General features: G+C 37.3%; 1 protein-coding gene across 1 annotated transcript in view; it reads left to right on the top strand.

The window, feature by feature from the left end:
- The window catches only part of colgalt2b (collagen beta(1-O)galactosyltransferase 2b), a 58,460-nt gene that overhangs the window by 17,708 nt on the left and 27,626 nt on the right, over positions 1-13,126 (top strand). The window contains exon 2 of the mRNA XM_030133206.1: positions 12,712-12,822. Within this exon, the coding sequence (XP_029989066.1) occupies positions 12,712-12,822 (111 nt within the window). The remainder of the gene's footprint in view (positions 1-12,711; positions 12,823-13,126) is intronic.

The raw sequence follows: 13,126 nt of genomic DNA, 5'->3' as shown, positions 1-13,126 counted from the left end.
CTTTAACTTTTTGGCGATGTCATTGGCAACAGTAGGTAATGATAAACCACTGCAACCAATGGTTTAAATCTTGTTTATCTTGAAACATTTTGTGCATTAACACTCAAAACTATGGTATGAAGCTGCATGTTATGGTTTCAGGTTGTCTGTTGTGTTTATTCTACTCTTGGGAATAGGAAATCTCAAGGGGCAACTCACAGATGAACCATAGACTGTACGGAAAGATGGAGACTGTGACACCATTTCCTAAAAACAAAAACAAACCTTTGAAGGTCAAAGGTCAATTCTCCCATCAGAGCCTTTGAGTGAAATGTTGAGGTTGAATTTCCATAATAATAATATTAATAATAATAATAATAATAATAATTATACAAAATACAATGAATTGGTCAAAAAGATGATGATTTGTGCACAAATCAGTCTGATATAAATTGCTTAAAAAGACTGAACTCACCTTCTAAAACTTTTTGTGTGATGTTTCTATTTTGACCAGAGGCTGATGACCGTAATAACAAGTGGTACCAGGCACAACAAACCCCGCTCCTCGCACATATTGTACCTTATTTTGGCATCAGTCCAGCTGATGTCATCATGTCTATGCGTGTGCTGATGTCAGCATAGACCAATTTTGGCCATTATAAGTAAATGGGAATTTTTTTTTAAATTTTTTAAAAATTCATTAAAAATTTGAACTTTGACCTACTTTTCCCAAAATGTGATCATATCTACTCTGGGTCACTGGCAATCTATAAACCCAATTTGGTATGAATTTAGCCAATAGGTTTGCTGCTAAAGTGTTAACAAACAAACAAACAAACTGAACCAAAAACAATACCCTTTGCCTCCCCTTCAGGGGGCGGGGTAGTAACAACAGGGAGGGAGTTGGATTTATGAGCTATACAGCAGCCGGCCACCAGGGACCAACCAAAATACTTTGGCTTCACTTTTTAGGAGTCATCACTGGATCCATCTTCATGTGAAGTCTATGGGATGCACTGATTAGAACAGGAGTTCAAAGGTCAAACTCATTTACGAGGGCTGTTCAATAAGTTCATGGCCTCACCCAGAACAGAACAACAAAGACTGATAATTTATATTTTATTTTTCAACATAATCTCCATTTACAGCAATGCACTTGGTCCATCGATGTTCAAGCATCACTATCCCATCACGAAAGAATGTAACATCCTGTATTATAACAACCAGTATTTCTGGGTGAGGCCATGAACTTATTGAACAGCCCTCGTAACACCATTCTCTCTAACCATGTTAATCATTGGAAATAATTCTTTGGAATTTACTGAGATAATACAGTGAGAACTTCACCTGAGAATACACTTAATACCTTTTATTAAATTGTTTCAGCATCTCCTTACATATATGACTCTGGATATGTATGGATGTAAAATGTCAACTGGTCAATGTGTCATCAAATAGGTATTTGACCCAAAACAACACAAACAACACATTTTTTGTCACTCAGGAGTCCAACAGCCCCAGGGTTACGTGATTTCAGGGCCAAACCTTTGAGTTGAAAGCAGAAATCTCTCTGTGAAGCTAAACGGATGCGGCTGATGCTGCTGTACCTGCCAACAGGCCATCCTTTCCTCTCTGTACTGTAGCAACAAGCATTCATAGCAACATTTGGTCTGTAACCTTGAAAATCTGTCCAATCAAGTAAACAAAGATAATCAACTTTCCAATCCCCAAGGCTTTTTGGAGGTCTTTTTCTCTCCCCTGGTGTGGAAATAGTCAGTGGTTCCCAGCCTTTGCTGTGGGCAGTCAGTTCTTCCTTAGATGCCCCTGTGTGTTCCAGCATACTTTCAGCAGTGTCAGAGTTTGGCAGCGCAGCAACAACACAGCTGGCAAACACGAAAATACCAAAGGCTCTTTGGTATGAGTCTTATCTGGAGAGATGGGGATGACTGAATATGGAATAAGATTTAGTGAAGTACAGACAGACAAAAACAGAGAGAGGGAAAGAATTACAATAAGAGAGGATTCATCTGTCACAAAAGGTGTTAAGAGCTATGTTTTAGGAACAGTGAAGTATTTAACCCTAAAACTTGTCTTCATGTTCTCATTGAGGAAATCTAATTTTCCAGTCCTAGTCTGTCTGTGACATAAGTTTCTCTACTTAACCACTAACTCCCTCCCTCATTTCCTATGGCCCTACTAATGTCCATTTCCTGATTCATCACTTCTTCCATGTGTTTTTTTTTTTTTTTTTTTTTTTTTGTGATTGTGTGCTTTTTCCCTCCTACTGTCTTGTCCTCTTTCATTTGAGACTATAACATGTTTCCAATAATGAACTCCTAAATGATTTTACTCAAGTACAAAATGTTTTCCCCAATTTTATACAAAAATACTGAAATATTGATCCTTACACAGTACAACCCCCATCAGGTCTTATATCACATAAATGTAGCCTTTACAGAATGGGTGAGCTAATATTTGCTCTACTACCTGGTTTACATTAATACCAATTCTCTGTGACCCAAAAAGTGATGGTCCTGACAGTTACCATGGATACACTTGAACCCCATGATTCTCAGGTTTCTGAGCATCTGTGTCAACATTTGTGGGTGACGTGATCACAGTTGTCTTTTATGGGATTGAAGTTGAATTGACTCTTTAATCTGGTTAAGGATAATTGTCATGATCCACTTCAGCCTAAACCCTGACTGAAGGCAATTCGAAGTTATTTACTCTTATTTTATTTCAAGAAAAAGGTGACACTGTTTACGTATGACAGATATCAAACCACTTCCTCCTACCGTCGAGAGTCATGCTCCTTAATGGGTGAATTGATTGATCTAAATCACCCTTAGGTGTGAATATGAGAGTGAATGGTTGAAGCGGTGACACATCCAAGTGATATTTGCTTTGTTACAGCACTCGCTGGTAGCCGGGATAGATTCCAGCATCCCCACAGCCCTCTGGAGGATTAAGAGGTTTGGGAAATGAATCAATGAATATCAAGCCAAGCCAACAAAAACAACCCACAGAAACATAAAACACAAAAAGGCATTGATACAGTCAAACTGACGACATGAATGGGACTTAGAATAATGTGGGTCTGCAGTTAAGTCTTATGTGGAGTTTCATTTTGACTCCACTCTTTCAAATGAGAGTATTTGTAAACTGGTAACTCCATCCCTGATAAGGTGGCTACCTTTTGTGTTAAATGTTTACATGGTCTAAATAGTTGTTTCTCTCTTATCAAATCGCCAGTGCATAACAGTTTTTGGTGTCATTTTTAATTCAAGTGTACTTTATTATATTTTCTGGTTGTAAAAATGTTTGATCCGTTGTAGTTTTGTTTGATCATAGGTGTTTTTCAGGGATGAATTTGTGATTAACAGCTGTAATTATAGATTTATTGAAATTCCTCTAGATGCATCTCCACTAATGTTAGATGTTACCTGCTCTAACTGTGATGTTTTGGCTACACTTTTCTGCAGCAGTGTGAAACAACTTTACACAGTCTGAAGAAGGCTGGTTTTGTTTTTTCTGTGGTTTTACATGAGTATTCATTATTGACACAAAGGTCAAAAGAACAAGAAGTAAGCTTGTAGCACCAGATGACTGGAATAAGCAAAAATGAAATGCATAAACCAAATCTGCGGCCTGTAATGGATGAAGTCAGACAGTCAGGCCTACTAAAGTGAATGCTGAATATATCACTTCAGTGCAAGTCTGCTGGCTTGGGCTACTTTTGTTGACCCTGAGAGTCGTGAGGAATTTCAGTCTGGAGGTCCCGTCTCCCTCACCGCTACTTTCCCCCTCCATCCCTTTACCCATCTACCCCTCTCCTCCTCCTCCTCCTCCTCTTTCTTCTTTGCCCTGCTGGGTCATCAAGAGGCCTGCAGCCACATCAGCCTGCACAGAAGGAAAGTCAACACAACACACACATGACACACTAGCACAGTTATTATGTTTTAAAGGTTTTTATTCACAGGTCTGAAAGAGGCATTCTTGCTTCGTAATTGCATGCAGCACCCGGTCATTATTGGCCGTGATATTAGATAGTTTATTGAACCAACAGTCAGCTGACACCGGTCTGCTGGGGCCGTACAGACCTGTGTTTACCTGAAAAGAACCATTCAGAGACAAGCCTCTGTGTTTAAGGCCAGATGTCAGCCTTCATGTCACACTGCCTGCTGTATGACACACTTCTCTGCTGCAGGGAGGAGGCAGAGTAATGATGTGGGCTGATGTGAGGTGTAAAAGATGCAGATGTTGCCATCGTGTTACCCCATTTCTCCTAATCAGATAGGCTTGGGAATACATTTAATGGAAATACATCATGTGCATAAAGTGACTCATGCAAGAAATTGTGCTTTTAATACAGTGCTGCCCATAAAGTTAGAATACAATATTCCTAACACCCTCTCATGAAATGATTAAAACAATGTAATTTATTCTTGATAGATTTGGTGTAATCATTGCAGCAGGTTAAAGGTGATTACTGATGTGTATAAATAGGGAAAAAAAAAGAAATTTTTCCCAATTTTATGGGCAACAGTGTATATTCTACAAAAACAGGGCTGTGTGATATGATGAGAAATGTGCTATAGATCTGTTTTTTTTTTTTTCATTTGGGAAGATACTTTACAGCAGAGTAAAACAAACAAACAAAAAACAACTAAGCTAATTTGTATATCATGTCTGAAAAATCAACAATGGTAAAGCATGAAATTTAACATAAACACATTCCATATAAGTTCTCTGCTTAGAAAAAAAACAACTCTTCTTAAACTAAGTCTTCCCTTTTTTTGTTTTATTTTGTTAAATAACATACATTAGAACAAAAAGATGTCACATTTCCCCCCTTATTTTCAATATTCTTATTTCAAAATCCACACAAGTTTCAACTCGATTACATTCAACCAGTACAAATATAACTTGTCACTTCCAGTTAAGTTAAATATGGCCTCAATGGGATGATATATACAATCCATTTTGACCACATTTCCATAAATTTATCCTGCTTTACTTTTAATGAAAAGGACAGTTTCTCCATTACATAGATTTCATAGATTGCTTTCAACCAGTCTTCAAGTTGTGGTGCATCTGGTTGTAGCCACTTCCTTGTCTGAGCTTTTTTCCCTCCAATAAGTAGTACTCTCATTAAATATTTGTCTCCTTTAGTTTGAATGTTCTGTGTCATGGCCCTCATATGCATCGTCAAAGCATCAAATGGGATTGTGATCTTAAATATAGATCTGTTGATTTTAGCACTGAGTATTATTATTTTCATTGTTGATTAATCTCTAAGGCATCTTTGTGATTAATCAGTGAGTTTTTTTGCTCTATAAAATACAAGAAAATGGTGAAAAATACTGATTGCTATGTTCTTAAGCTCATGACATTCACAACTAAAAACAACTTTCACTTCAGACTAAAAACTTTCACTTTACGTCAGAGCAGAGAAGAAAACAGAAAATCTTCAAATTTCCATAGAAATTTTTCTTTAAAAAAATGGCACTTAATCTAATAGTTAACAACTAATTGAATAATCATTATAGTTCTAGTACCAAGACCTCACTACAGCCACTAACTATTATTCAAAAAAGAGCAATTCGGATCATTCATAATGTTGGCTACCAGGAACACACAAACTCATTATTCTTACAGTCAAAATTACTCAAGGTCACAGACATTGTGGACTATCAAGCAGCTCAAATAATGTACAAAGCTAAAAATAATCTTTTACCAACAAATGTACAGAAATTATTCAGTATTCATCGGGGGGGGGGCATAATTTAAGGGGGAAAATTAACTTTAAAATTCCCCTAATACGTACGACTAGGAAGGGTTTTTGTGTTTCAGTCAGCGGGGTGACACTGTGGAACAGATTTAATATCATATATAATATAATATATATATATAATAGAGTTAAAGCAATGTCCGAGCATGAAAGAATTTAAAAAGAAGTACAAAGACACAATTTTTCAGAGGTACAGGGATGAGGGAGGTGTTGGGGATCACTGGGTGTGATAAAGATGTACAAGTATGTGGTAAGTGTGTGTAAATGTATGTATAGGTGTGAATGTGTGTGTGTATATATGTAGGTGTATATGTGTGTATAGAGCTGTGTATGAATATGTATTTACATATATGTGTTATTGTAGTATGTGTTTATGTAAATCATATTATATTTGTTCATAATAATATAAAGCCAGAAACCTAATTATTTACTAGTAAGTATCAGTCATATTATGGCATAGTGTGTAGATATGATTAGACGAGGAAGGTTATTATTATTATTAATTATATAAGGAGAAGGGGTGGGAGTTTATAAGTTGTACTTCTTCTCACTCCTTTTGGAATATGTATTATATGTCTTATGTTTAAGTGTTTTGTTTATTTATTTTCTTCTGTTTGACATTCATGTTCAAAGTAAATACATCAATCAATCAATCAAACACTCTGAACACCAGTATATTTATTGTTAGAGCATTTTGCATCCTTCCACATGGCACGGATGGAGGCAGAAAATTTGCACAAAAGCAACAGAAACAAACATGCAAACAAGTGAATGTGGCACAAAACAGAGTAATTCTGAATAGGAGGTTTTTTTATGTTCCAAATAAAAACTAAAACTAACAAATGTGACATCATTCTAACCCATTTTAGTCAAATTTATTGTATCCCTATGTATCCCTACAAATAACTATTACATCAGTTTTATGTTTATCCTGCAATCTGAGATGACTTATCATTGATACTTAGTCATTAGAATGTTAACTGGGTGAAAGTCCAGGTGGTCTCCTGCACTGAGGTTGTATAACAAGTTCCAAACAAATAGACATCTTGGAATCGATACGAGGAGGGAGCGTTAGGATGTGTAGGTGAGGCCTCAGGAAGCATGTGTTATCCAGATGCTGATCATAAAGACACAGAGCGGAGAGGAAGTCGAAACCCAACCCTGCAGGCAGCGGAATAATGAGTTTGAAACCGAGTGTAAACTTCAAAACAGGAACAAAGAGCTGCAAAGATACAGAGAAGATGAGGATGATGAAGGTCAAAGAGTACAGATTATTTGATCTTCCCAACTCTGCATATTCACGGTGTGTCTATTTTTTTTTTTTGAAGTCACAATAGATGTTGATGTAGTTTGTATGGTGAGTCCATGTGCACACCCTGTTCCTTTTTTGTGACCAGTGCCAGATGGATAAAATACTCATACTCTGGTGGTTTGAGAGACATGAGCTGAACATAAGTGAAGTATCTGACAGGAACTCTGCAGGCGCTTTAACTTGGCACTGAGTTCGCAGAGCACAACATTACAGTTCCAGTGACTGATCCTGCCTGAAGGTAGAGGAAATTGAAGAGAGGAAGCACATAGTTGGTTTATTAAAAATAAATGTGTCTAAAATCAAATGAGATTGAAAGGAGTTACAGTGTCTTATCTATGGAAATGATGCACAGAACAGGGAAACAGTTGAATTTATTGCCATTTTGAGGCCTCTGCTTTACCTACTTGAAGATGGAGCTGATGCATGAAGAAACGCTTTTCACCTCCACTGTTGCATACACATACAAACACTGTGTGCATATTGCATGTACGTATGATTGTGTCTCATATTTCCAGAAATCGTAGAGCATGTTAGTAATGGAAAATCACGCTGTGCACTCAGAGTCAGGAGGAGGGGCAGGCTGTAGGATGTGCCTGTAAAAAGTAAAGGTCAGTAAGCTGCATTAATACTCAGGACGATCGGTATCATCTCCAGCAGATGTATTTCATATGTTCCTGAGATACAGCATGTGCAAATTTATTTAGTCCAAAAGCTCCACAATGCAGAACTGCAGAAGTGTACTCTTGCACTTTATTGTTAAAATCTGCATATTGACATAATTGTTCCCACATTTGTTATGATTTCTCATGCAACCAAATCCAAGACAGGCAGACAGAACTTTTGATATTCCTGACAACCTTTTTATCTGAGCAGGGAAAGCAAATGCATCTGCCAAAGACATGTTGTAAAGAAATATATATAAAATGCCTTTGTCCTGAAGCAAAAGCATTGTGAATATTTTTTGTGTGATACAAATAAATCAGACTCAGCCTGATTCTTTATTGGTTTTCTCTAATGAGCTCTGGGTTTAATTTCTCAAGCCGTTCATTCCGATTTGATGAGAACATTTGGAGCGTTTGTGCAGTGAAACACAGAGTTGCAACCACAAATCTCTATCTTTCGTCCTCTTTCATCACCTGTCTTTCCTTTACTTCCACTCATGCTTAACCCAAAAAGACCCACTGCTACTTTTGTGGCAGTTCCCACATGCATTTTTCTCTCTATTCAATCTTTCTTAAGTTATTTATCACCATTTATTGCAATATCATCTTTTGTATTTTGCACCTTTTCAATGAAAATCAGTTTTTTTCCCATATTTAATTCACTGATCATTTAGATCAGTGTTTCTTAACGGGGGCAGCCCAGGGGGAGACAGCATCGAGAAAGCTGAGAGGGGGGCACTGAGACCAAAATGGTTAGTCTGTATAAGTATCAATATCAAGCAGTATGTTATGTCAATGGCAAAATTCCATGCCACCCCACTCCTCTGTAATAAGGTATTGTACATTGCGGCACTTATTGAGCTACGCCCCCTGATGTTTGGTGGTAATGTCAGTCACGCCCCCTATGCTACGTATATAAGCTCCTGCAGACCAACTCCCCCCCAGTCGTAAGATTTTTTTGAGGGGGCAAGAGACTCATAATGACGTAAAGAGGCGTTTGTTCAAAAAAGGTTGAGAACCACTGATATAGATGTTCATAAAAGCTCAGATTAAAGTTGATTGTCATAATGTCATACAGAAAACATGACTTTATCAACAAAATATGTCATTAACTGAGCTTAAACCAGCTATCTCCATCCATTTATCCGCATTTATTATAACAGTATCCTCTGTATTTTGCTTTTTTTCAATGAAAACCAGGTATTTTTCTATATTTCATTTTATGATCATGTAGATGTTCATAAAAGCTCAGATTAAAGTTCAGGGTTATTATATCAAAAAATGTGTCTTTTTCAGTCAAATCTATCATTAACTGAACATAACCCCAGTGTCACCATCCACTGTCATTGATCCAACTCCATGAGTTTTACTGGTGAATCAGTGTTGTAGAAGATGACGGTGTTTCCACGTTCACTGCGGAGCCTCTAAATGTCCAAATGAGTCATATCTGATGACCACGAAAAGATGACAAACTGTATTTTACACCAATGATTTACATGTATTGATAAGATCAGTGGATCAACAGGTATTAAACAGTTTAGATCAGTAGATGGTTTTGGTCACCGGTGGCTGTTTGGGTCTTTAAGGGCTAATGTCTCATATTCATGCATACTTGTACTATATGTTCCCCTATACTGCACCTTATATTGTTCTTTAGCTCCGAAGTTTTGAGAAGTTTTTAAATCCTTGCCTGGAGCGGAGTCTGTCATCGGGGGACGGCGTGTAGGAACACATTTATTCCCCTGGTGATGTGCAGTATAGCAGGTTAAGAAGCATGTAAGTGTATGTGCACATGCATTCATTACTGGCGTATCAGGTGTTTCACTGTGTTCTTAGCTCATAATAAAACAACAGATGCCAGTCATCAGAGCCAGCCTCTTCCTTTATTACTCTTCTCATCAGTTATGTGCTCATGTACCTGCTTGCTCTCTCAGGGTTTGACATTCTACACACAAAGCCAAATGCATGTAAACAGTTTAAAACCAGCACTTGAGCAACACATAAATAACCAGTGGCAGCGCTTGTAAACCGTCCATTCTGAGAACTCAAAGGTCCCACTGCTGTGTCTTGACCTAAGTTCTGAAACTCCTCATTTGTGTCCGTCCAACACAGATAAATACAGAAACACCTGCTTTTTTCTGCACCACTGACGTGCAGCTCAAATAAACACATGCATGCAAATACCACATACATGCATAGTCTTGCATCAAACACATATATTACACGGCGATCCTTGAGGTTTGGAATCTCAGTCATCTCCAGTCGGACAGATAAACCCTTAAGCAGCTGGAGAAAGACTGAAGGAGACACTGTGGTCAATACGTTTATGTATGTGTGAGTGTGTGTTTGTTTCTATGTCCGTCCAGCCAGTCTAAAATTGAGTGAGATTTTGGAGGGAGTACAGCGAGGAATATTACAGCGACCAGTGGAAAACTCCATCTCACTAAGTGTGTGTGTACTTTTGTAAGCACATGTTCAAGTATGTGTACGTTATATGAAGGGAATGATAAATGCAAAAAGGGAGAGACAGCTGATATTTATTTTCCTACAACTTGAAAAGTATATAAGTTATAGCACAGCGATGCGTGACTTGTTTGCAGTTTTAATTTCTCACACCTAAATTTATACACACATGCACATACAGTAGACACAGTGTGTTCTCTGAGTCAGCTCTGGGAGCTCCAGTGGAAATCTCTGTGAAAGAAACAGCGATGCAGAGTGCAAACCACAGAAGAGTGACAAACAAGCAGCTGTAATACCTCTGTGTTACACTGACATCATCTGCTTATTCATATGAGTGTGTAAAGGGACAGACGGGCAGACAGAGGGATGAGCTTTTGTGAGGATTTTCACAGGCAGATTAAGGAAAATGTCAACTTCACCTTTCATAACTTGATTTGGGATTTGCAGAAAGCGTTCACAGAATACAAAGAGATCTGAGGAAGAGGGTAAAATGTGCTATTGTTGCTATACTTGTCAATTCATTTTTTTACCCAGAGGACACACACTGCAAAAAAGGAATATATGACATAGATAAACTGACATGAATTTGGAATATTTATCTTGAATAATCAATTTATTTACTTACTGAGGCTTAATTGGTTTATAAAACTCTTAACGGTCTTAGCCCTATTTATTTATCTGATTTGCTTTTAACATATGCACCCTCTCGGACCCTCAGGTCCTCAGGTAGTAATGTTTTAACTGTTCCTAGAGTCCACACAAAAACTTATAGTGAGGCCTCATTCAGCTTGTATGGCTCCAAACTGTGGAACAGTCTATCTGAAGTGCTGAGGAGCTGAGGTCCGCTGCGAGTGTTCATATTTTTATAAGTAAACTTAAAACCTATCTTTATAGTTTAGCTTTTAGTTAAACTCTTACTTTTTAACATTGCTTTACTCTGTTGCTTTTATTTTATTTGTATTTGCAACTGCGGGACACTGGGGAATTTGGTGTAAAGCACTTTGTGCTACATGTAACATGTATGAAAAGTGCTATACAAATAAAGTTTAATTGATTGATTGATTGATTGATTAATCTTGTGTAGATTATTTGACTTGTTCAAAAAAAATTTTCATCTTGAGCTACCCCATTTAGATATTACAACGAATTTTAAGCAATATTTATAACAAAACAAGCTCCATTGTTGGGGGAGGAGTATGGCGGACACAGTAAATGTTTGCTCTCAAGAAATGTTACTTGTTTTATGTAGTTTTTCCCATACATATCTACTGAGTCATTACATTACAGGACCACATATATATACCATAGATAAAAAAAAATCTTATAAAGACTTAAACAAGTATATTCTGCTTTAAATAAGAATTTTAGCATTCTATAAGCCTTAGCTAATATTTTCTTAGTTTAATAAAATTGGATACGTGCAATTTTCTTAGTGCACTGGCAGATCATTTTACTTGAATTAAGACATTTTAACCCAATAATGAGTTTAATTATCTTATTTTGTACAGGTCTTTTTTTACAGTGCAGGGGTGAAGTCTGTCTGCGTTGCGTGCTACATGCTGTCACACTTTGGACGTTGTGTGGGAAATTTTGCTCCACTGAGTCTACCTGAAGTTAAAACAGACAGTAATTAGACACATTTAGAAACTTGAATGTCTTCTCAGTAACACTTTGTCTGAATTTCATGGCTCAGTGTGACAACTTCCTCATGTTAACTCATGCTAAACAGCAGCTCTTTGCATTATGTACGACAGCACTTCACTTCCTATTATATTCCTGGAGTCCTCATTCTGCCCAAAAATTATTCTATTCTCACAGACAGATAAAAGCTTTAGGGGTAAATTATTTAAAAGTAATCTGTGCACTAAGAATATGCAGAAGTAAGAGAGGTGTCTTCAGGGGCTTAACCCTTAAAGACCCACAAGCATGTACTGATCTCAAATGTTTAATAACTGTTGAACCACTAATCCTTTCAACTCTTAATAATAAATATTTCAGGTAAAATGCAGTTAGATGTCTTTTTCAGATGCATCATAGTCTCTGTAGTGAACATGGAATGTTCACTTCACATGTATTCTGCAACATCGGTTCACCAATGAAACCCATTTAGTTTTACAGATGAAAGTGGTAGTAGATGCTTGTTTTTATTTAGAATTAATGATGTATTTTGCTAAAGAAATCATGTTTTCTTCAGTTTTCTCTGTTTTGATATAATATCCTTTGCATTTACTGAGGTTTTATTAACACTTACATGGTCATTAATTTAAATATAGGAAAAAAGCTTATTTTCACTGAAAAAAGGTAAAGGATAATTTTATAATAAATGCTGATAAATCACTTGGTAATAGTTAAAAGTACAGAGAAATTCATTTGGACATTCATCAGAAAAAATAGTTCTGGGTCTTTATGTGTTAAACAGTCAATCTTGTTACCACATAAAGCAGACTGAAATAATAATAGTGCTGCCTCTACCTGAACGACTTCCTCTGCTTGTGTTTCAGGGCAGCGACTGATCACAATGTGGACAACACCACAGCCATGCTACGAGAGTGGCTGAAAAGAGCCCAACATACTTATCACTACGTGGAGTGGAGGCCCATGGAGGAACCCAGGTCAGTCACATCTGACACAACTATCAGTCCTGTGCATCCTTTCAGTCAGTATTCTGCTTTTATCACATCCTTAATTCATGTTTTTTAATGCTGAGCTTAAAAAAAAAAAAAAATACTGAGCTTGGGTGGGACCTTTCTGTGTGGAGTTTGCATGCTCTCCCTGTGTCTGCGTGGGTTCTGTAGGGGTACTCCTTCCTCCACCCATCCAAAGACATGCACTGATAGGTTAATTGGTTAATCTAAATTGCCCATAGCTGTGAATGTGAGAGTGATTAGTTGTTTGTCTCTATATGTCAGCCCTGCA

Source organism: Sphaeramia orbicularis, chromosome 4 (genome assembly GCF_902148855.1).
Source record: "Sphaeramia orbicularis chromosome 4, fSphaOr1.1, whole genome shotgun sequence".
Taxonomy (NCBI): domain Eukaryota; kingdom Metazoa; phylum Chordata; class Actinopteri; order Kurtiformes; family Apogonidae; genus Sphaeramia; species Sphaeramia orbicularis.
Note: the sequence above shows the minus strand (reverse complement) of the source record. Positions and strands in the feature narration are given on the sequence as shown.